Below are 26,263 nucleotides of genomic sequence, written 5' to 3'. Positions count from 1 at the left end.
AGGGGAGGGGGTCAGCCGCTCTCCATAGGACGACCACTGTTGACTTCCCACAGAGTGATAATCATGTTATTCATCCAAGAGGCAAGACAGGCTGATTCCAGACTGCCAAAAGAGATTTGAACTCACAAATCATCCGACGACGAGCAAAGCGCTTTAACCGCGTTTCCACCTGGAAAGATATTCTGTAATAGTTGAGGATTGTTGAGAAAATAAAGGACAATTTTTTTTTTAACGGGCCGATTGAAAGACAAAGGCTCAATTACCACTGTGGTCAGAGCCGTCTGATGAAGGCGGGCTGTCATCCAATTCCGGCATGTTGGTGAGCGTCTTCCTCTCATCGCGCTGCACCACCAGTTTCAGCTTCCCCTTGGACTTTTCAATCAGCTTCCGAGCATCCGCCAACGACATGTTCTCAGTCACAGTGCCGTTTATCTGTCAACGAAGACAAGTTTCAGCGAGTGTCAGATGAAGCCCTTTGCACTCTAGCACACGTACACAACGCAGAGATTAAATTAAATGAGACAAGGCGGCTTGTGCTGATCTTGCGCTGCTAAAGGTTACGTGGATTTAACTATCTCTAGCTTATCCACACTGCAATTCCAGATTTTTTTCATAATAACTCTTCATAATGCAATTTTTTCAAGACAATAATACAATTATGTTCTAGAAATTAAAAAAACACTATTGTTTTTATACACCACCTTAATTTCTCTATTCTCAAACAGAAATATGCGAGTTCAAATACCAATAGGCATCGACTGTCCATCATACCTCCAGGGTGGATCAAATATACCACTTGTGATAAGTCAGAAGATTGTTTTGGAAGAACACAATGGCTCTAGACAGTCAATTTTACTTACCGACGTAAACATTCTTTTAAATTCCAGCAAATAAGAAAAGACACGAAAGCTAAACAAAAAGTTGTGAATTGAGGTGTTCTCGGCCCACCTTCAGTACAATGTCACCCTCTTGAATGTTGCCATCCCGGGCTGCCAATCCATCGTTGCCAATGTCTTTCACATATATGTGGCTGCCCAGTCTCAATCCATAACCTACAACGCAAAAAATAAACCACACCATGCACTTCGATTTGTAAAAAAAAACATGAAACGTTAAATTCGGGTACATATAACTATATTAGATATGGCAATACACCCACACCGACTATTAGACATTATCACGCAAGACATTTTCTCCTCTGTGTGATATATTACAATATTTTATTTATGTTAATTACCATATTGCACTGAGATTCATATTTTGCTAGAAACACCAATGACATCAACAAAAATGCAGATTTAAATCAACTCACCACCTCTGCGATTAACACTCCATTATAACCAAAAAACACAATATACATTGTTATAACAGTGTTAATGATGAAATAGTTTTTTTAGATTTTGTACACGACTTCAAGCACACTTCTAATTTTCATAGTTCACAGGAAAAAAAAACATTACACATGGACCAACATATACAAACACGAGATTCAGTCAGACACATCCTCAAGCAAATAAGGCACGAGTTAGAAACCTCAGGGACAGCACAAGAAATGGTTAATGTGGAACGAGCGTATCTACTGCCTTTGTGAAAATTGGGAGAACCTTGCAATATATTGTCCGGTGACAAGCCTCAAGGTAACGGGACCGTGGGGCTACATTTTGTACATTCGCGAGATGCATTCGTGGCACATTGCAATTATGCACACACAAACACACGTGCACATGGGATTCCATATGCAAGAGTACACTTATTCATTCGTATACGTGTGATAAATGTGCATGCAAATCTAAAAAGCAATTGCAATAAGACCAAAGCACCCACGTACTACCTATGCACTCACTCAATTATGGCGAGACACACCACCATAAATTAGATTGATTTAATTCCCGAATCTAAAAGCATGCACGAAACGAGCACCGAGATATGGCACTTGCAAGTGTGAGCGTGGCCACGTGTGTCGACGTTATTGACAGCCGATGTGTAAACAGAGAACGTGCAGCCAAAATCCGATGACAAAAAATCACCACAAAAGGAGCCACACATTAGTTAAATCACCAATGTAACGTCCCCACCCTCACTGCGGGTCGGGCAAATCACTTGCGAGCCCAGATTTAATTATCGGCGTTAAAGGAGACTCCCCTGACAACGGACGCCAGGGGCAAGAGAGATGGGGAAGATTTGCACGTCATCCCGGGCGAACACTTATTTTTTAAATTATAATTAACACAGTGGCGTCTCACCCTCAGAGGGCTTGCTCTTGACCAGCGTGACCTTGATGGGGCGTTGCGGGCGGACGGGCGAAGTCGAGTCCAGAGTCCCCATCGACTGACTGCGGCCCTGGCTCCAGATGCGTCCACGTGGCGCCGCGCGATCGCGATCCAGGCTGCGCTCCCTGCTCCGATCCACGCTGCGCTGCCGGCCACCGCCGCCGCCACCGCCGCCCCCCCCCCCTGTCGAGGCTGCGCTCCCAACTGCGCCGGTTGTCGCGGTCAACGCTGGGATCCCTGCTGCGTCTCCCGACCTGGTCGAGGCCGTACTCCCTGCTGCGGCGGCCCGAGCGGACGGGGCTACGGCCGCTCCTGTGGTTGCGGCGGTCGTCGTCGTCGTCAGGGTGGAAGCCCACGTCCATGTCGTCGTCCTCGTCGTCGTCGTCGTGGTGGCGCTGGAGGTCCAAGCGGTCGAGGTCGCGCCGTGGCTGCAGCTGCGGGTCCATCCGTCGCGAAATGGGGATCTGGACCAACTTCTTGCGACGCACCGTCTGACAAAAGTGAAACAGAACAAAATGGTGAAAATGCGATATATACGTGGAACAAAAAGTTGTATTTAAAAGTCTTTAAGTTAATGTAGCAAATTGTGGGGAAAAACTTTTTTTAATTATATAATTATTATCCGGCTGCAATGTACCTCCTTATAAGCAGTTTTTGCTACTGTAAAAAGTATTTTATTACGACTTCAAAAGAATCGTCCATTTTTATTAACGTTAAAGTAAACGACTAAATATTCTTGCGAGGCAGCTCAGCGGGAAGTTCTTTGTTCTACAAAATTCCGTCTTTGCACAAGGAAACGACAAACTCCAGTGCTGCACGCTTTAAGAACAAATTAGACAAAGGCAGGAAAGGTCCCTTCCCAAGTCCAGAGCTCCCCTGGTTGGTGGACTCTTGAAAAATAAATAACTGCTAAATTAATAAATTCACTTCGTAACATGAAAGAAAATGTACTTACAATCTGTGCAGTCTTTCCACTTTTCCTCAACTGCTGGACAGCAAATGCATGATCTACATTGTCCATTGACACTCCGTTCACCATGACCACTCTGTCATTCTCACTGTTCACAGAAACAAAATACAGACCCCGTAAGAATTCAACCACAACATATTTTTTTTCTGATCATTAAATGTTTTTATTTGTAGCCACATGTATTTCAGGTGTTTTGTTGACAGCATGAAACCATGCCAAGTCACCAAAACATCTGTACTACACACACACATACAAGCATTCACATCCGGGCAGGTGGCTTGGCAATAGGGTAAACGGTTCACAATTGGAAATTTGCAAATTCAAATCCTGGTTGGGTTGACGACTCAGCCCATCATCATCATCACACACTTTGCAGGGAAAGTCAACAGTGGCCTTTTTATTGATAGACTCGCCCTAATGTGGTGCTCATCTTCCGGTTACAGCCCAGCAACTCAGGGCTGTAAAGAGAAGAAGACCTCTACTCTTTATTTTAGCAGAAAATCACTTCAACTTTGAGTAATTCATAATCGATTGGTCGGGGCTATCATCTCTGTGTGGTATTTCACACATCATCATATATCACTGTGCAAAATGTGAATACTACATTACCATACATGAATAATGCAGCAGATGCTTCCGTGATTTTAATAGCAAGTTAAACATTAATACTGTACACGCTAACACAATATGAATAAAGAATGAATGCCCACGATTTAACTTTAGGTCTTCACGTTGTCCTTTTAATACCAGATGTTTCTGCTGGTGCAGGAAATTGTATCACAAGGTTGCACCGGCAGAACTAAAAGGAAGCTTTCCAAACTAGACTTGGTCCCCAGCTGCATAAGTAACAATGGCGGGATTTGTTTTCTTTATTTTATTCTTCATAAAGGGATGTTATACGCTTTACATTTAATAGGAAAAAGGGACTATCGCAAGGTTATTTAAATTGTAAAAACTGTGGTAAGGCGTAGTAGTAATATAGTTTATGAAAATGTATGAGCCCATTTAACATTGTATTTGTTATTCTATTAAATGGAAGTTGGGTTAAGAACTGATTGAATCTTGGGAGAATAATGGTTGATGGCAATTTTTCAACATAACATAAACGAGCATTGCCTAACAATAATTTTGGGATAATTATGAGCTTATAATTATTTTTAGCTTGTGCTATTAGAAAACACTTTCAGTTGAGAATCATGAACACATATGAGGTTTTAAAGTAATTCTGTGAATATCACCATCAGTGTGTCGATTCAAATTAGCTTGGTGCAATGAATATCTGTTATTGCTTTCAGCTAGTGGTAGATATTTCGTTCCTTTCAGTACAACCAAAGCGGTCTTCGTTTTATCACCCCTGGAGGTCCATGCGGACTCCCGACCTGAGACATGAATCGCAACCTTCCATCTCTGAGTTACGCACCCCTTCTGCGATGTCAAACTAAGGCATTGCTAATTAAAGCATAAAAAAAGAACAATACCTTCATTCACACTTTAATGCTCAAAGATTGGGTCAAGTGTTTAACGTATAGTCGCACTGGTGTTTGACAAAGATTTCGCATTTATATCTCCCCAACGCTCAAAACAAATTTCCATGAGTGGCTTTTCAGATGTTTGGCCAGTTCCTTTGAGTATTATTTTGCAGATGGGAGGAAACTGAAGCATGCAGAGCAAAGTAATACATGTCAAGAGTAGAATAAGGTCAACAGCTATTTGTATTCTGCTTCCTACAGGCACTTTGATGACCCCCGCAGGTAGGTTTCACGAGCCAATCCATTACACTCCACTTTTAGGTTGTTGAACTATAGGCACGTGTCACCACACACAACTAAACAACGTGTGGAAATATAAGCATTGTTTGTCTAAAAGCAAACTGTTTTACTAAGAAACTTGGTCAGCATTCTGTAGATTATTTCTAAATCAAGTTTTTAGAGAATAACAGTGCTTTAGATGGAAGTAGCTCCATCCTGTTATCAAGCATATGACTTTCATGGTGAGGCGTTTTGTCCTTACTCGAGCAGGCCATCTGCAGGGCTTCCTTGCAGAACATCCGAGATGACGATGGATGTCTCCCCACTCTGGAAATGAGGGTTGTCTTTCCCACCTGACACGGCAATCCCAAAGCCCATTCCTGGAGCCTAGGATGAGAAGACAATTACAAAACACAATGTTTCTCTTGAAAAATAAGAATAGGCTCTAACCGTTCTGGCAATAAAACAGGTGTTAAGATGTTCAAGCACCAAACAGATATGTTTTAAATGACCCAAGTCTGCATGAACCACACATGCATGTGACAAAATATGCAAACACACATGCTTTGATTATATATTCACGTGCGGTTAATATCTATTTGGTGTTTGAATGTCTTAACACCTGTTTTCTTGACAGAAAGTGTAAACTATTCTTATTTTTCATCCTGGCAAAAAGGTCCCAGAAATGAACGTTTCTCTTACCGAGTAGTGAAAGTAACAAACATTTTATCAACAGGAATTATATTTGTTAAAAAACTTTTTTTTGCGGGGTTTTCAATGTCATAAATCAGACTATACGTTTAAACAGAGTGAAAAGGTATTTAAAATGAAATTTTATTGTCGACGTTACCATCCACGTAGCATATAAAACTATGAAAATCAATGTGTTATAAAAAAGAGAATTTCCATTTTGTGTGGCATGAACTTACATTTTTGGCTGTTCAAAATAAAGTGTTTTGGTCACGGTATATAATAATTTGAGTCTTTTGTTACCTGAATGAGATAATTATTATAACCATTCTGTCCCAACCATTTACAAACAAAACATTGCCCCAAGGCTCTGGGAGTTCATCAGCCTCTGTAAACATTGACTCACCCTGTTCAGGTTCACGGTGTACTGTTCCCATATCTCGGTCTCCTCCATGCCTGGGCTCTATGATCAAGACAACACCACATGGGCAAGCGAACGTTAAAACACAATTTTACCTCGAAAACATGTTCCACTTGAACACGCCCTGCAGCGTGGCAGATCTTGCCGGTCGATCAAAAGGGACATTACAAGATTATAAAGCAGGCATCTAAAGAGTGCAAAACAAAAGATGACACAAAGCCTTTCTACCATCCCCCTCCATAATCTGAAGAAAAAAAATTAAGCCGAAAGATTAAGGAATTTCAGGCAAATGTTGATCCACATATGTAACGCTGCGGTGACGCACTATCACACAAATGCACATGACGCAGCTGAAGAATGTATCTACGTAGCTGTTTTCGCAATTGTATTCTTTACCCCACCTCTGTCATAGTTTAATCTATCTAAATTACACAGTTTAAGTGACTTCTGACATAATTCCACAGTAGTGTGTATTTTTAAACCTTGGTGGCAAATTATACATTCAGCACACTGGGATACAAATGACAAACGGACACAAAACTTGTTAATTATATCAAGGATGTAGGAAACAAACCAGCTCAGAGTAGTGGGAGCACCGGCCGACTTAACTCAGAGCAGACAGCGAATCAGTGAAGAGGAAATGAGCAGTGCCCCTCCCTTCCTCCTAATTGATGGCTTAGTTGGGAGCGGGAACAGAGTCTGTGTGAGAGGGTCTATCTTATTTTAACAAAGACAACGTCACCCCTCAAAAATGCTGCACGAGTGGCTTGTATTAGGTCAAACGCGCACTCCCCCAATTCATGCCAGGTGCATTCATCAGGTTCACTAACTTTTACCGTGTGCTTACATACCGCGAACCATCTGCATTATAGTGCATGAACCTCATTTATTATTCATGCAGTATTTTATGGAAAACTATGTTTGCATTATAAATGAAGCACTACATATGAAAAACTACACCCCCATACACATTTTACGTGAGAATGTCCACAAAATTTAGGGAGTGCTACCGATGGATTCTATTATCTGTACATATAAACAAACTCTTCATATCCTGTGATCATCCGTGGACATATAAAACGGAGAATGATGAATTTCACTCCATTCCATAACGTTCCTCATTTCCAGAACAGAAAAAAACGTTGGCATTAGGAAGCACACATCTGCAGATAATAGGATTTTTTACTTGTCAATTTGGAGCTGTCGTTAATAGGAATTGTAGGTAACAGTCATGAATATAAGTTGATTTTCACCGTAGTATATATTTTCTAAGGTGGTAATAAAGGTTTGGGTGTGCCCACGCAGTGCCGACCACATACGACTCAGCAATCGACCGCACTGCATTTAAAAACAAAAACATAATGTACCATAATAAGCAATTACAGTCCACAGTCACAGCAGCAATCATTGGTTAAAGAAAATAATTCCTTAATTATAAAAGCAACCGGACTCATTTAAAAAAAACATCATCATAATGTTTTATCTCTGGACCTTTATAAATGGTAATTTTTTACATACATTCAGCCCACTACCATGTTAAGAGCTACTCATTACCAAGACATTTCAGCACATGCAGAACTGCTTGTACTTGATATATATCCTGGCACCTTGACCTCAAATATTTTTAACGGAAACTTGGATTCGAATGTTGAGGAGAACCAATTAGAAACGTGTATGTGTACACACATTTCGCTCAGATTAATGCTGTCTGTAAGAGAATGATGGTTACTCTTTGGTTCTTTCGGTAAAGTCACGTCCGTAGAAATACAATAAAAAAAATAGGAATGATGGTTGTCGGCGGAGCTAAAGGATAAGGAGGCAGCGAGGATATGACAAGATAGGCGAGGAATTCAGTGGGAGCGTGCAAGTGTGGTGGATAGCACGTACTGTTCTACGAACCCATGGCCTACGTTAGATTATGTACTGGACATCTTTGAAAAAAAGCTTCAGAGCTCAATGGATCCCCTCCAGCATAAATAAATATTCTGAAAAAGACTGATTTTGATTCTCGTCCACGGCCAATATCGTGGCAAATATCCAAACAAGTTCTGGGCCTCCCTCTGGTCAACACAGCCTTAAATAAGAGTACCTGGTGAGGTGCACAACTATTCCAACTTGTGGAGACACGTGTCGCCGGGCGTAGTATGGCCACACCACCCTCTCGTAAGGTCCTTGCCAATAGCACTTGCCCCAACAGCTTATGCAGACTACAAGTAATATTTAACTTCAAACTACGACTAGCAACACATCTCTATATGCTTGCCTACAACAATTAACTTACAACCACATGTTTTATGCACTGACGGGTGTGGTGGGGGATGGTGGTGAGAAATTAATTTAAGAATTGTGTTTGTGCTTTTAAATTGCATTTTTTAAACATGTTATATTTTCTAGTATTGTTGTATTATTTCATTCAAAGTAATAGCGCCTTAGATGGCAGATTGTGCCATAAAGGCATCAGAGATTAATATAAAGTGAAAATTTACTTTGCTTTGCACGTATGCGTGACTCAATTGGTATCATACTCATCGCCCCGTACCGGCAGGGGCAGCTGCTATTGGAGGGTCCTTTCAAATTTTTGAATTGAGATGTGATATAAAGTGCCAAGATGCCCGGCGTACATAGGGCCCTGTAAATGTGAAAAACAATCTATTCTTGCGTGTTTTTTGTGTGCGCGCATGTTAAGTGCAACTGCTGGCCTATGCAATTGTCCACAACTGGTGGCGTGCGTCCGAGGCCGCGTGCACCGCTCATTGGGGCGTGGATTATTGTGCAGCTGGGATTTCATCAGGAAGGCTTAGCGCTCAACTCCGCATGCAGCCTGGTGGTCACCATCCACCCAAACACTCCCCTGGACCTCTAAACCACCACCCCCCCTCCCTCACTCTCTCTCTACACATGCACGCTAACACACGTGCGCATACACATTTGCTCATGCACACGAGCATGCGTACACTTGAGTCGCTCATGCACACACCACTTATTCAGCTGCGAGTCGCTGCACATTGAGCACGATGTTATTCTATTGGTTATAAGCATCTCTGGCTGGAGGGCAGAGAGGAATTATTAAAACGAGAGGGCCAGAAACCCCAGGGCTATTTATGTCAAGTCCATCAAAACTTGTCAACTTCAAAATGTGACTGTCACAATGTTCCATGACATGGTACGATTGAGTGATTACCGCCCAGTGGTGCAAAGAACTGTTGTTAAACACAGTTGCACACTTGTGATTGTTTAGCCAATGTTGCTATTCATCATTATGTAAGCAACATTTCAGTAACGTTGCTTTTGGAATTCAACTGTGCAATGCAAGTCCCCTTGATGTCATCGTTACTCGTCAGTTACTAAGAGGTGTGTACACCCTCAGCAGGCTGCGATCATGAATGAGAAAATTCCCGTCTATGGAAATAAGAAATTACATATAACATACTTCTTCATCATCAGGTCCGCAAGCACAGATTCCTTCACATCAATATGCTAAACTTCTGAAAATATCAATTGCATTTCCTTCTGGCACAGTTAATGCAGCAATAAATATTACTTTTCGTCAAATCCTAATAATTATAGGAGAAATTTTGATTTAAAGCTTTCGTGACTGCAGGGATTCATATTCTTGGTTCTCTCGGTAAAGTCACATAGAAGGGAAATAATATAAATATAAAACAATAAAAATTCTCACGACGTTTCGACTGCAACACAAGCAATCATCATACCTAAATTAATTCATACGTATGCATATATGATGTAAAATAATATATTTTTTAACAAAGTGTCATATTTTTTGGCAAAGCAACTACACGACAAAATAACTGTGATAGAATTATGTTCATTTTACAGCACAGAAAACACTGATATTTTTTCAAGCCATGTTTGGCATTTGGTCTTCCTGTCAGTACATCGTATTTCATAGAGCAGCATATCATTTGAGTGGACAACTTGGAAGTATTTTTGCCACTGTGTCAGTGTTGTCTCCTGCAAAATTAAAAGCGGGCATTTTTTCTGTTTGATGTCAGCACAAAAAGTAAGTACATTTATTTTCACAAAATTCTTGCAGGAGCAATTTTAAAAATCAAACAGCAATACATTTCAAACCTTCAAAAGTTATTAGATTTTGTATCTGATGTCCACAACATTCTGTTCTTTCTCAACCACTCGTGTACGGTGGGTACTGGCACATGCAGTTGGATAAAGCTGTAACATTTGTAATTTCCACTTCATTCAAAAATGTACTAAATAACGCACACAATATATGGTGGTTCCCGGCACAAGTTGACACATTTTAAAAACAAACATGCTTCCCAAAAAGTACAAGATATAGTACAATTAAATTCCTTTACATTATTTACATATAAATCCGTGCGTTTATAGAAGCATTGAGACAAATACCTCAAGCTACTTACGATTCTCATCACACCCTTTACGGCTGTCAATGTTGCCACCCACTTTTTGATAGACTTCATCGCACACGATAGCAAAGAATGATGGATGCAGCCCCCAGAGTGCTCCCGAGCACGGGGCAGGAAATTAAAAAGGCAGGCCCCAACCATGAACAAGCCAGGGAGGGCTTTGCCCTGGCGGACTAGGCAGGGGGGGGGGTTGTGGCTCGGGCGAGGGAGGGAGAGACATGAGCACCCCTCAACTTGCATCAACTCACCCAGCAGATTATGCTCCGCAGCAAAAAGCAAAATAAATCACATTCCCAGCCAGTACCAGTTTTTTTACGCATATCCAGCATTCCGCAGCACCACTGCCATAAGCAGGTTCCACACATGTTGCCACACGTGACAATCATAGCGTGGAAAGGTCTCCAATTGTCCTTGCAGTCTTTTTATCCAGCAGATTAATTGTCACAGCAATACTGCACTGTATTGTATTGAAATCCACGACGCAAATGGTCAAATGTACCGTATTATAGTGGATTTGTACTCTTATAATGCCAAAAGTTTAAAATAACAGTCAGAGAACATTACACAAAGTTCGTCATTTTAAGATAATGTTTACAAGCGAGAGAAAATGTCAAGTTTCACTGGAACAAAAAAAGTCTTGTCTCAAACTAAAAAATATGCACCAATGTTTGGGGGTAGATACCGAGTATGCCCTGTCAACCTTGCTTGTTTAAACCATCTCTACTGTTCAGATGTCCAAGAGCCAGAAAATGTCATACACTATAATGAACGCCTAAGAGTACAATTCAGAGCACTTGAAAAACAGTCAGATTGCAAAGTCAAGTACTCCATTGCAAGGAACAGATAGCGAATAAGTAGTTTACCCTGGCCACTTTCCTGAATGTGCTGTGAACCAAAATTGACCACTTTGCTAACATCCTTATTTTTAAGAGATTTGGACCCTGCATTAAATCGCACATTTCCCCCCCCCCCCAAAAAAAATCATAATTTGATGCCTTTGCTCAAAAACTTCACAGATGGAACATTAAATTTAGCACCTGCTCAATATCTGCTGGACCAAATTATAATAACACATGATTGGTTTGGTAATAGAAGGCACAACATATGGATATTGCATGTAGGTTAGTAGTTACATGAGTACACGACTGTTAACTTAACCACCACAAGGATGCACACAATACTCACTCATCAATTGTACTGTCTAAAAAGAAAAATATATAATAGGCGACATTCCTGGTAATGACCCTTCTTCGTCATTGCACATAACTGAGAAGGGCAATTTCCCAAACGTCACCTATTACATGTTTTACTTTTAAAGTAGCGTTATTGACGAATGTGTAAAGTTTATCATTTGTGCACCAACTGCAGTATCAAAAAAATAATTCGTTTAACAATGATAAACATACCTCTTTGTATGCAAAAGAAATGCTTATTTCAGTCATTAGAAAAGTAAAGACATCAGTTTCCACATTACCCTTTAGAATGTTGAGATGCAACATGCATTTTAATCCCTTTAGCAAAGTGGATATGCATATAAAGTTAATTACCATTATTGTACGCAATCTATAAATCTGTACACTTACAAATAATTTTATAAATGTTGGCTTTTGGCTCCGTGAGCAACGCAGGAGGCAACTCCTGAAAATTACGTTTTACAGTGTTTAATATTCATTCAGACACACTTTGGTAACACAAGTACACTACCAGACAGCTGCTTTACTTAAACAGTTGAAATGTCTACCCGGAAGAGAGACCATTGCCTAAAACGCAGCACCTACTACAGAACAGAATGTGCTCTTACTTTATAATGCAGTCCTACTTATGTTGCTGATGGGCAGTTTCCAGTTTGAATGTGTATAAACTGGCTTAGTGAGAAACATGCTAACCACAAAGCTATGCAGTCACTTGATGACTCTAAAGATGCCTACATATTTGGAGTTTGCATGTTCTTCTGCGGGTCCTCCGGTTTTTCCCTCCACATTTAGAAACATGCGTTTAGAGTATTTGGCTGCTCATACATTTCCACATCAGCCACTTCGTTGAGCTATCATTTGTGTCCAGGTCCCTTCTGAAAAAGAGCTACTCTATAGCTCAGTGGGGCTAGCTAAAATAGAAAATAGTTTAGTTGGAAAAAAATATTAAAAACTTTGATTATTATTTTCATGATAGTACTATTTAGGTAAAGATGCAGCCCTGGAAATTGCTGACTCAACACCACTGTTGGAGAAAGGGCATCCACTAGAGCAGCGGTCCCCAACCTTTTCGGCACCAGGGAACGGTTTCGTGTAAGACAATTTTTTCACGGACCTGGGCGGGGGGGGGGTCATCATTGGGTCTTTCCCCCTTTTCAAAAAAGCTCTCCGGCGACATTTGTTTATTACTCATTTTGGCTAAGGGTTAGAGCTTGTGGGCTTACCAAAACTGTGACATGTGTGCAGTGTGGGAAAGAGGCGCGGACGGAAGTGGTAAATAAAATAATGGGGGCGGGCCACGCGCGGACTCACCGCTCTCACCTCCTGCTGTGCGGCCCGGTTCCTAACAGGCCACCGACCGGTACCTGTCCGTGGCCCAGGGGTTGGGGACCCCAGCACTAGAGGAAGCTCCAGAGAACCCTCTAGAGCAGTGGTTCTTAACCTTTACTGCAGCCTTGCACCCCCCTTTGGTTCCCAATCGTAAACAAATGTATACTATTAATAAAGGTTTGAAGAAACAAATTAGTTGTACTTACGTGCCTGTGTTTCATTTGTGTTCAATGACTTACCGTCTAAAAAGATCTGGCATGTCTCGGCACCCGCACAAAGGGCATCTCGCACCCCTGGTTAAGAGCCACTGCTCTAGAGGGTATTTGGCATAATTTCACACTGGCCAGGCCTCTTGGCAGAGGTGAGAACAGCCACATTTTACCCCACCACACGCGGCCTGCCGATTGAATAGCTGCACAATACTCTAGAACTGATTTTCGTGTTTAGCTTGATGTCCTTCCGCACCTCCGATTAGCACGGTTGGCTATGTACGGTGCGAAAGAAGTTCACGCCTTACATTACTGTATAGGACATGCCGTAGTTAGGTTATGAAATAACCAAATCAACTTTGTATTTGACCTCCACGCAAAAACGAGTTTTCATAGGACTGTACAAATACATGGTGGGCAGTGTGGATACATTTATCGTAAAACTATACTTCCGCACCGATGCTTCCCGCCTTCACCAACCCGCTTTGAGCTGCCTTGTTACGTATGATCAAATACGACCCACACAAGCGCTGGGGGAGGCCTTCATCCAGCAGTGGATTGACAAAAACGGGCACAACATATACATCATATTTACAAATACTCAAACTCACATTTAAAGAGTTCAGCGCACAAGTGTAAAAAAAATTGCGTGCACGTAACATACCAAATGAGCACGATAACCTATTGTGTTTTTTAGGGATCGCATGTCTGCTGACATTGCCATTCACTGTGGACGCAGACTAAACAGCAACCCCTGGCACAAAATGGTTCGATTGAGTGTGATAGATCACCCCGAACAGCGCGATATCCTCCCTTGACACAGCCGGACGACCTGCCAGAATCATTAAGCTCCAGTCAAATCGCACTGTACGCCACCCTCTCAGGGGCTACAGAAATGGGAACACAAGGCCACAGGCAATTAATTAGAAGTTTTAGTGCTCAAATTAGTTCACAAGAATTAACAGCCTGCCATAAAGTGGGAATTGCTATGCAAATTGCTCAATTGACAACATGTAAACACAAATTAATCACACTACACTGCTGTGTTAAATAACGACTATGTCGGTTTATGCACCATGTTTTGAATTACTTTTTTTGACTGGTAACGTGACTGCTACAAGCATGTGCCTTCTCATAACCTTCAGTCACGGCAATGGGCTCAATTCTTCAAAGTCAAGGTGAGATAAAGCCTTCCACAGCATCTGCCAATATCCCATCAATGAACTTGTCTCCACTCGCATGTCATTAAACAGGCCACCAGTCCACCAACAAAACAATGTTATTCAATCTATCTCACATTGTTGAAGATGGTTAATGTTAGGAGCAGTAGGAGCATGTAGTGGCATTGCCTGTATACAACCATGAATAACCCATAATACAGGTTTTTGGGGTTAGATCGCGTAAATATATAAATGTGTAATTAAACCCACCACCACCCGCCAAGCCAATTAGCAAGATTTGTCACGTACACAGAACATGCCAATTCGTTACTAGTACAGCACACCGGTGTGTTGGAGAGAAAATTCACAACATTTACAATTGAAGTACAACATTTCGCCAGTAATTACAACCAGCTTCATCAGGCAGCAACCAGATTAAATGGCTGTGTCGGGTGGTGGCGGTATTAACGACATTTATATTTACGCCATCTAACCCAAAAAACCTGTATTATGGATATTGGTCGCGAAAGCCTACGTGTTCAACCATGAATAAATGAGCTTGGAATATTAAAAATAGATTTTTAATGAAATACTGCATGCAATATATGCTAAAATTTATATTTTATAAAAACAGGTTTGTCCGTCCACGAAGATAGATGTTCACAAGCTCCAATAAGCACAGTTCTATTGGCAGTCCTGAGCGAGTGGCAGAATTTCAATTGTCCTATGCAGGGGCCAGTTTTCAACAGGACAACCACCATATGGTAGCAAGCACATATGTGGCAATCACATATGCTAGTACTGTATAGCAATTGGGCTGACAGCATGAAACTGTTAAAACCCAATGAGAATAAAAATGCAAATTATTGAAACAAACCCCAACGACAAGAAATTGTAAGGATTGCTGTAAAGACCAATATTAAATTATGTTTTATAAATAACTTTGCTGAGTGGACTAGGAATCTCCAGCCACAAGAATAACACCTCTAAATAACCTTGCCTGCATTATGCCATACATTCACAAGAAAACGTAAGAGCAGCAGGGTCAAGGCATTTTCTCAAGAGCTTACTTGGCGGACACAATAAAATATCCCCATGCCAATCTGCTACTGCTCAACCACAATTGGGCATTTCATACTGCTTTAACAGTCCATAACATTCCCTAAATCATGACAGTAAGTGGACTCAGCTATGTAAATTGTTTCGTATATTAAAGCATGGAAATCATTTGCATTGTATTTTAAAAAGAGATTCTTGGAAAATGGTTTTCTTTTTCATGAGCATTATGCAACGTTGTAGATTGTAAAAAAATACACACAAGCAGTATTCTTCACTTAATTCCATACAAGTTTTATGCATTTAGAGGGACTGAACTGTACATTACTACATTGAGGTTGTGGCAGATTGTTTTAGTGATACACAAAGGCTCAGTGTTTTAATCAGAACTTAAATAACCAGACAATAAAGCCTTCCTCTCATATATTTCCCTCCGCACGAAAAGTGTTGGTTATTTTACACATCCCATCAACCACGTGGACATCCAAAAGTGATTTTTTTTTGCATTAGTTTGAAAAAAAAGGACATTCTGGACCGGTTTCCCCGTGTTAAACCAATACTGCTGAAATATGACTCACAAGAAGACTGCGAGCGATACGATTGTGTAAAAAATAAACTTTTACTCTTTGTATGGAAGGACAAATAAGAGGGATATTATCTGCTTAATTTGTTATATATATATTCTCCACAACAACACCAGTGATTAGTCTACCATTGTATTAAGGTCGAAAATAAAAAAAACTAGAGATCATGATCCAATAATTTGTGGCAAGGTCGCTTCTGAAAAAGAGGTAATTAAGCTCAGTGGGCTTTACCTAGTAAAACAAAGTTTTAGTCGTAAATACCACAATCTGTCTGCAGAATGTCCACATTCTTCACCCTCATGAAAATGTCAAGTGGCAGGCACTACGTCACCAAATAGGTGCTTTTTTATTCCATACTTAGCCAAGAAAGCAGCCAAACATCTTCTATTGAGAAACAAAAATATTTAAATAAAGCTTGTTCACTGTTATCTCAGTAGATAAGGGTTGCCAAGGGGAACTCGAGGTCATGTAAATTCCAAACATTCTTTGCGATATTCAATCCTTTTTACCTGTCGTAAAAGGCACAGTAAAAGGAAAGCCAGCACTTCCATTGCTGCATTTACAGACTTTGTTTTATAAGTCAACATGGACTGCAAATGCCAATAAACAGTTTTAATTCGTGCAAGTGTGTATTTCTAAGATTCCCAAAACTGAGAGTATTGCATTTTTACATGCGGTTAATCACAGCACAGGACTGTATTTGAGTTAACAAGCAAAACGTGGATAATACAAAACTGTAAACCTTGGCAGAGGATTCTTAGAAAGCCTAAAGTGCACACAGTACACAAGAATACCTCTTATCCTTAGGTGAGTGATGTGGGTCAAAATATAGTGGATCCTAAAATCCATGGAGAAAACCATGATTTTACTCCACTCACACATGGGAAAATAATAAATAATGGGATAATTTTGTCAGTAAAGGCCTGTTATCTGTAGAAAAAAGCACAATAGCGACACATTAAGCAAATAACTATGGGGGGAAAAGCACATAATTGTGGAAAATTGGAACAATTGGGCATTAAGTAATATGAGTTTTGAAAAATCCAATGTCTCCAGCAGGTAATGGCAGTCACAGGTAATAGGGTAATGGATAAGACATGCTCCTGTAATAACAAATGCAGTAGGTTAAAACCTTACTTCACAATTTTAAAACGCAATTGTATTTATCATGAACACTTTTCATACAACATAGTGTCAGTGGTTTCCTGTGCATGTTCAATTATCATTGGGGTCTGGTCAATCTCATTTTAACAGCTGTGCCGACACTGGTAAAAAAACATCACATTCCTAGGGCAGAGGTTTGGCTATTCATAGAAAAAAGCACTGTTAACGTCCCACAAAATACTGTAGTACTCGTTTTATTGATCTGAGGATGTAAAGAGTTAAGATGACCCCTTGAACAGGTCTTAACCTTGCAACCTTCTTCGATGAGCCATGTGCCTTAGGATGACGGTCGTGAAGATGGTGATGGTGATGAAACACACACATACCAACGTCCCTAATTCAAATAAAAACAACAAAAAATTCCACCTAGTGTTATCTGTTATAAACTGACACTTATTTATACAAGAAGTCTTCTCCGTAGATTACTACGTAGATTTACCACCCAGAGGCCCAAGCTGCATTCTTCTAAAAGATCAGTTTTTTTAAGCTCACGTCACAAGAGGACAAATCTTGGATTCGAGTGTCAACCTTATTAGTGAATTACAGTTGACAAGCCATTAGTCTGGTCAAAATATACCACGAATCCTCATTCTGCTATTGACTACCAATTGTCTGTAGAGTAAGCACAGACGAGCACAAATTACAAAAAGATAGTAATTACAAACTGTCCAGGGTCCTAGCCAGAGTAAATAGCCATTAAACTACAGTTTTTTCCACGTTATGGTGAGAACATTGACATTTTTAAAGAACAACCAAAATTAAAATTGACTTTTCATTACCGTGAAGCATTTCATAGACATACAAATGGATTGAGCTCTTGTAATGACAGCAATAATGGGAGCAAGACTTTAACTGGAAATAGATACGCCATTTGAATCTTTAAAATGTAAACAAGTACTGCAGGAGCAGGGCAAGTTGAGAAAGAACCCGTGTGGATAAACAGCATATGGTTTGCCTAAGCCTCCATCAAGGTGTGCTTTCTATTCAACACATCTTCTATTACACGTGACCACAGATGCGTTTGACACTGGGTTTAAAAGCAGTGTGGGCTTCAATCCATTGCACGTACAACACCAATTAGTTTGCTAGATTAGTCAGCTCATATCATGAGGTCATCAGTGAACAATTACCAGCTTGCTCAGAACACATTTGTCAACAGAATTCAGTTCAATATTAACAGAAAAAAAACTAGTTTACCTATGAAGGTAAAACAAGGTTTCATTCATTAAAAACACCATTTGCATGGCATTTATAGTTAATGAAAAAGACAAAAAACAGTAGATAATTGAAGTCGGTAAATGAAAAAAATTTTGGCCAAAAAGTAAGAAACAATCACTCATGCCAAGTTAACTTTACCATCCAATTAAAGTTATAAATGCTGAGGCTTCCTCGCAATTTTACAAATGTATAAATACAGCTAGCAAAAGGCATGAAAAAGAACCAAGTAAAAAAAATGTGTTTTAAACTCTATTTGGACATTACCGAGCATTTCAAAACACATTAATATTGTGTTTTTAAAAGAAGATCTTATAGACCTCATCAGATTGTGTTCAGGGTAGAGTGCATACCACTTTAAAAATGTGTAAACAGATTCCAAGAATATTGTATCGGAACAAGATTACAAGTGCTTCCATCGCATTTTCATTCCCCGAAAAGCACTTGTTTATTAAAAACTTTCCAACTAAAATAATCAAGAGTTTAAAGCATCTTGATAGATATGACCCAGAAGACGAGCGGACTGCACCGAGTGAAGTCGACAAATAACTGCGGAATAACAAAACGACAACTCGGAAGTCGAATGTTTTACTCAATTCATTGCCATACGGTATATCAGTTAATACAGAACTTGATATGTGTGCAAAGAGTAATTTAACAACCAAAAAAACATCACCAGTGTTCCCAAACAGCAGAGCGGCCAAACGAGTTGGACCGAGCTCGCTGCAATCCAATCTCTCTGCAACGTTTTAGCCGGGCGACAGCGTTTCCAATTTCGGCAATAAATTATTGATAACCTTGCTGACCTTAATCAGACAAGATGACATTTTATGCGGAAGATGTTTTTGTTACATTATTATGGACCCGGAGGTGGGGTGGGGGGGGGCCTTCATGTGTGGACAGTAACATTCTGCCCATGCAATTTTCGTTATAAATAAGTCAAACGTGCTGCAATAAAGACAACAAAAACTGAAACACTTCATGGAGTAAAAAAAAATGTATATGCAGTAATGGGATACGCTTAGTTCCGAGCGTTTTTCCTCCGGGATATATAAAATATTAAGACAATATGATACTACGTAACATTCTTGTCATTCGCATTGAATATATCCGTATGTTTATGAAAGTCAAATATCAATCACTTTGGCATTTACAACGTACACAATATCTGTGCAAAACCGAGCTCTTCGTCTGATATCGAAGCTCCCAATATTCAGAGTGTTACGGTAATAACAAAGTACTTTTTTTTCAAAAAGTTCACACCGATGAAACAGCAGGTACAAACTCTCTTTCCTTCATAAATATGCTAACGTTTTTCAAGTAACTCGCACACTCCTGTGCACTTAACAATATGCATCGTGTATATAAGTACACCCATTCATGCGCGTCGATTTACATCAAACAGATACAATAAAATTCAACATTATGTGAATATCCTTACACGGCAACCAGTTTCATGTTTCTCAAATCCCGAAACAACATATGTCCAAGCATATTTACGATTCCTGCAATGTATCTATAAACTAACAATTAAGGAATGCTATCAGCAGACATCACTTCCTGTAGTCGTTGAGTCGTTAACTACCACTACACCTGAAAGACTCGCCTTCTCAACATCATCAGTAGCCGGCCACCGATTTAATCATTCCTGCTTGCTTCGGTGTTACCACTTGCACAACTAATTTACTCGACAATGCTGATATTGCAAGGGCACAAACGGGGGGAGGGGGAAAAGTGTGGAAGGTTAAAATATTTTGGCCCAAGAAAACACGCCTTTACTGTATTTTCGGGGGGGAAAAATCAGAAAGACCATCGGGAAGCACTCCTCTGGCTGGCGAGCCAAGCAAAACGATGCAGGGCTCCTCCAAAAACAATTCAGTCACAAAACTTGTGGCGCGTGTGGTGGTGGTGAGCACACACGCACACGTTCTCATCTCGTATTGAATTCCGGCCAAATGTCGAAAATACCGCAATATTTTTTTTATTTTGAAATAATGCCATAGAAGCTCAAATCTTACTCGTTGCATTATTGATGTACTGTAGTTCAAGCATGCGCCAATAACACAATTTTGTTATTACTACGAATGTTAAAGTGAGCAATTCATGCTGTCAATACACCAAGTGAGAAAAATTATTGTACCATTTCTTTCGCTGCTGCGTTGATCATTGTGTACTCATATTTATACGGTTGAGGGGGAAAGGCAACCAAGAAAAAAGAAAATTGGATTTAAAATGAGTATAGTTTGGTGGTTGTGGCAGCGTAAACATAGGCCATTATTTTTTGTATCACGTGACAGCAGCCGCATACAGGCAAATCGTATAAAATTACTGTCAGCAAACAATGATGTCACCAACAATGTCCTTGGTCGTATGGCCGGCATTCCATGCTTTGCCTCATCAATGAAACAAGGGTATAGTCATCAATGTGACTCATTACAGCGTCATTCTGGTCGAGAAACCTTTTCTAATTTTCATGTCGCTTCCGTGGCAGCAACCATTTCCGCCCACTCAGTTCACGGATTCTCTTCATGTTTACTGGAGCATACGACTTTAGTGCCTTTGTAAATGTTTATTTTCCGCATCTGCATAAAGCCTTCTTTGCGTGGAGCCACACCTTTTAAGTCCACTGGGACTCCACGTTTTGGTTTGACCGGACAAGTTAGGCGTTACATGGGTCGCAAGCAAATACTGTACGACAGTGGTTAAACGTCGTAATTTACTCTTTCCTCTGATGGGCACACGTTTTTGTAAAGCACTTGCTCCACGTATAAACATAAACTGTACCCATCCCTCTTTGCTTATCCTTCCCTGCCCCCTCCACTGACCATCTTGCAGTGGCCCAAAAATGGCATCACGAGACCCTCTATTTACTGACCTAATGCCATTCCTTTTATGGGTTTATACAACAGAATTTTTAAACGAAAAGACAAAATTGGTGTTTTCATAGACACCACTGCACATTGCTATGCGCCATTATCAACGTACAAAGTTCACCTTGACCTCAATTAAAAATGTCACATTTTGGTATGAGCTTCGTCATTCACTGGGGTTCACGTCATTCTGTCCACTGGGTGTTGTCATTCTATGAAGAATGAGCAGGTCCTTTTAGAAATACACAATCACTTTACATTAATGATAGAAACTCAGCAAGTTGCAGTACTTTATTATGCAAGAATTGTTTCATTTTGTTCCCAACTTTAATTCCAATTGTCCTTATTCCATGTTCGAGATTGGTCTGCAGAAGGAGATCTCATGGAACCACTTATGAGATGCCTTCAAATAGCATCTCATCTGCTTGCACTTTCAAACATGCTATTGCCAGATAAATCTTTAGTCACCTCGCAATTCAACCAGATTGTTTTTATGAGCGCTGTAATTTTCCAAAATTAATTAAGTCAAACACATTTGATATAATAGGGTTTTATTGTGCAGTCATTGGTGACCAAGTTGATACCATCAACTCGCTACACTTTACAACGCAGTTCATTAATTTATAGCTTAAAAAGTGGATTTCTAACCCGAGGTCTCAGAAATCCTGGCTCAGTGCTGTGACACAACAATTTTTTTCATTTAACCAGGTAAGGCCTACTGATCGATACAGCTCTTTTTCAGAAGCGACCTGGCCACAAACGACTGCTCAACGAAGTGGCTCGCAATGCGGAAATGTATTTCAGCCAAATACCCTAAACGCATGTTTCTAAATGTGGTGGGAAAACCCGAAGGACCAAGAGAAAAATCCACACGACCACGGGGATAACATGCAAACTCCAAATATACAGGCGTCAGAGTCGGGATTGAACCCATGAATCCTTCCTTCATACTAGACGAGGGAGATAACGTCTCACCACCGCGATCTCCGCCAACCGACCAACTCTACAGAGTACCGTATTGTATTAAATTTATCCAAGTAATAAAATAAGGCACTTCAGTTCAATATTGTATTTTCACGAATAAAAAAACCTCAACATTCGTCAATAAAACTGCCTTGAAAAGGAAGAATATATATAATAGGTGACGTTTTGAGAAATGGTCCTTCATAGAACATAAAACATGAAAAGCTGGATATTCATTAAGGATAAGTTGTGAGTGGATACATCTACCAACACACGTCACGCAAAGAGTGGGAGGAAAGACCTATTGACCGCAGCTTTATTACTTGGCACGATACATTAAATGGCCTCCAACAATTTGGTATGTACAGTACTTTAATCCAAAATAAAGCCTTCTAAGCGAGTGTAAATATACTCAGCTGATGCCAAGTTAAAACCCAAACGCATATTGTAGTTTTCATTTAAAAAATACTTTGAGCAAAAAGGGACCAAATATGTCAATGGAAGTTATAAATTCAACAAAAATTATAACCTTTGGATCAATCATTAAACCGGGGACATAACTGAAATTAAAATGTCGGCGTGTTGCCTTTTTGCAAATCCAATGTCGACCGCATTACAATACTGTAATGTTTTCCAACCATTTGAACAATTATTAACTTTATCAGCATTCTGAGGCGTCTAACTTCTGTTTCACCAGACGTTGGCAGCGCCCCATGCATTCCTCCGTTGGAATGTTATGATGACCCATTGTTTCGCTTCACCCATTCATAGGATACTTTTGTCTTCATACAAGCTGCTGCTACACATGGGCCACTACATTGTACAGATACAGTGCTCTCTCGCACAGTCCTAAAAACAACGTCTGATGGTGCAATGTATGTTAAGTGACTTGGACAAGAACATGCCAGCAAAGCACACTTCCTTTAAAAAACAAACAATATTTCCTTTAAATAACAGAGCGATCGTTATCATTGCGTAATAGCCAGCACAACAGCAAGGGCAGTTGTCCTTCTTGGGAACCATTTCATTTTAACAATTTTCACGTGCCAATTAACGTATCTAAATGACCTAAACCCTTCATATCCATTGTGACCATGAACGTCGGAATACGTGCCATCTATAATTTGAGCTTGATGTGATAATGATGACCACCAATTACCCAAACTTAATGCCTCAAGTGGTGTGGCTAGATTCATCATTTGCCGAATATAGAAACTAACTCATTTACGTGTTTTCATGTAAGCATTATTGCAATCAAATTTTAAGTAGAATGTTTCGTGGGCCTACTTGCACTGTGTGGATAGTCTGTTGTTGGGCGCGCATATATAACAGCAATTTGATTTATTACAGTGGCAGAAACACAATGGGCCAAGCGCGTATTTTATCCACAATGTTTTGTTTTCTGAATTACATTGTCTAAACGAAAAACGACAAAAAATAAATTGCCCGTGTGGGAATGAGTCTTGAGATTAAACCCGTTCAACCCACTTAAGAAAAATCACAACTTAAAACGTTTGCGCACATTGGTCAAGGCATTACTTAACCAAGGTGTTTTATAACCTTGAAATGCTCTGCATTGTACTCAGGATACTGTAATCGTTTTATCCAAGCCTGCATAAACTTGACAATTAAAACACATACAGTATTTTCGACATTGCCCAATTTGGTCACAATCATAAACACTGCATAAGCGTGTGCCAATGTTAAATTGTGTTTGTTGGAGGATGAGCTAAATTTGCACTTAACATTAGGTAAGCCTGTACAGTAAATTGCAGGTAGTCTAAGGGCCACGTTATAAACGTGGTCACCTTGACAGCAAGCAGTATGTCATCGTAAACACCTGCCCATGCCCAACAACGTTAACCCAACAATGCGCGTTTTAAAAACATCACAACATTCATTGTTGATATTGCGGTGTTCTTTCGTCATCAACACATAACGTACAGCTCCTTGTCCATCCACTGCTGGATGAATGCTTTCCCCTACTACGCCTGTTGTTGCTTGACCACGACGACACAATTAACAGTGCTGGCCAAGGCAAGTTCGTCAAGGGTATCCCATAACCGGTTTTGAATATCACTCGTCAATGACTTTAAGCCATGGCCAGGAATTCAACTCAGGTAGCAAGTTTTTTCGCTTGATGCACTCACATAACCGGTTTTGAATATCACTCGCCAATGACTTTCAGCCATGGCCATGAATTCAACTCAGGTAGCAAGTTTATTCGCTGCATGGGCGAATAGCCAGTGCTAAAGCCACTACTACTGTATATCGAACACATACAGTGCTAAACTCTCACATTTAAATTCCGTACATTGGAGGCAGCAACGTGTTTTTTACGTAACAAAAATCTACGATCAATGCACGGATGACATTAACGCACAATCATTCATTTCTACATCAACGAATTGCCTCGTCTGTACAAAAAACGAGACAGTAAATGTTTCCCCCCCCCCACAACCAAATGAAGTCAAGCAAAAACGACTCTTACCCACGCCTACGAGCTCACGATTCAATTGACAATCTCCGACCGTCAAACTTTGTGCTGTTACAAAACTCGTCGTCTTATAATCACTCTGTCACACAGCGTTCCGAACCCACGTGAGAAGAAAAACACTGTCCTGTCCCCCCCACCACCCCACAAAGTCCAAAAGGGCGCAGTTAGAAATGTATTTAAAGCAGCTCCTACAGGTGCTTGCTTACCCCCCCAAAAACATTATAAAACACCCTGGCAAACACAGATAATTACACACACAAACTTCACAACGTTTCTCTTTGGCAGAATGTTAAAACAAAACACGAGCAAAATTCCCACCTTCCTGTAGGCTCCACCACCGTACGACATCTCTCTTGCTCTGCCTTGTTTGTTGTGCTGTGTGTGTGTTGTGTGTCCTGTTACTTGAGTCTGACGTCTCACTGTGGCCACCACCGCTCGTGTCACTGATCGCTTACACCCCAGCAGCAGCAGCAAGCCACAACTACACCCCGTGGCCGCTCCACTCGACTCGCTCTTCCCACTGACAATCCAATATGTCTGTCTGTGTCTGCACCGATAACTTGGCCACCACCCCCCACCCCCCCACTTGCTCGTGTATATAACCACTACCACAAACCACCACCAACACTACTACACACCACCACCACTACACCACCAACACCACTACTACACCACCACCAGCAGCAGCAGCAGCAACCCCAGAAGCGCCACTCACCGCCGCTGTGCAGCAGCCAATGGCGAGGCAACTACGCAAGGTGGTGGTGGGGGGGGGGACATTCCATTCCCTTCGGGGTAACCATGACGATGGGCCCCCACCAACTGGCTGGCCAGGGGGGGGGGTGGTTGTGGTTGGTCGGTGGTGGTGGTAGGGAGAGGGCTTTAAGGTGTCAAAACAATTCTCTTTGGGAGGACGGGAGAGAGGGAGGAAAAAAAACAACACCGCAAAGTGCCACCGCTTAAGAAGATAGTGGCCACGCGGCCCGCTTTCGTCTCGGGATTGTGTTGCAATATTAGTGCAGCGGTTACATTTTTTTTTAATCCGTGTGATTAATTTGGGTGGTGGGGGTGCAATTGATAAGTGATGTGGGGGGCATTCCCCTGCATTTAGCGCAAATGGCACGGTCTTTGAGTCACTTGCTGGCCACGCCTGCCACGTATTCCACAAACACTGGCACCTTCGCTTTTGCTCACAAACTTAACTCTTCCAGATCGAGTGTACGCATACCAACGTCTGTGTACACGTGAAAATTGTGATGGGATTTGCTAATGGGATAAGGCGGTGGAGGGGGGGGGGCTTGCTGTGGTCACGTATTCTCATGATTTGCTGGTTCAACAGGAAAAAATGTGCACCCACTGAAGCCCTTGTTTTGGTTAATACAACTTCCTTCCAGATTATAATCAGGGAGGTCTCCTTAGGCAGTCGACCAAAACTTATTTACAGAGTCTTGTTAGTTGCAAAAAAAGTGCAACATTCTTGTGCTTAACAAAAGAACAGCCTTAAATGAACGTACCGACAGT

The 26,263-nt window shown here is 40.8% G+C and overlaps 1 protein-coding gene across 1 annotated transcript in view; it reads right to left on the bottom strand.

Annotated features, from left to right (window-relative positions):
• Positions 1-25,413, bottom strand: part of LOC144740976 (tight junction protein 1-like) — a 65,561-nt gene extending 40,148 nt beyond the window's left edge. Inside the window, 8 exon segments of the mRNA XM_078623673.1 lie at positions 264-432; positions 949-1,052; positions 2,244-2,451; positions 2,453-2,761; positions 3,226-3,328; positions 5,251-5,375; positions 6,085-6,141; positions 25,064-25,413. Of these exon segments, the coding sequence (XP_078479799.1) occupies positions 264-432; positions 949-1,052; positions 2,244-2,451; positions 2,453-2,761; positions 3,226-3,328; positions 5,251-5,375; positions 6,085-6,141; positions 25,064-25,093 (1,105 nt within the window). The 5' untranslated portion in view covers positions 25,094-25,413.
• Positions 25,414-26,263: the final 850 nt, after the last annotated feature.

This window comes from Lampetra planeri, chromosome 3, assembly GCF_965212315.1.
Source record: "Lampetra planeri chromosome 3, kcLamPlan1.2.h2, whole genome shotgun sequence".
In the NCBI taxonomy this organism is placed as follows: Eukaryota; Metazoa; Chordata; class Hyperoartia; order Petromyzontiformes; family Petromyzontidae; genus Lampetra; species Lampetra planeri.
Note: the sequence above shows the minus strand (reverse complement) of the source record. Positions and strands in the feature narration are given on the sequence as shown.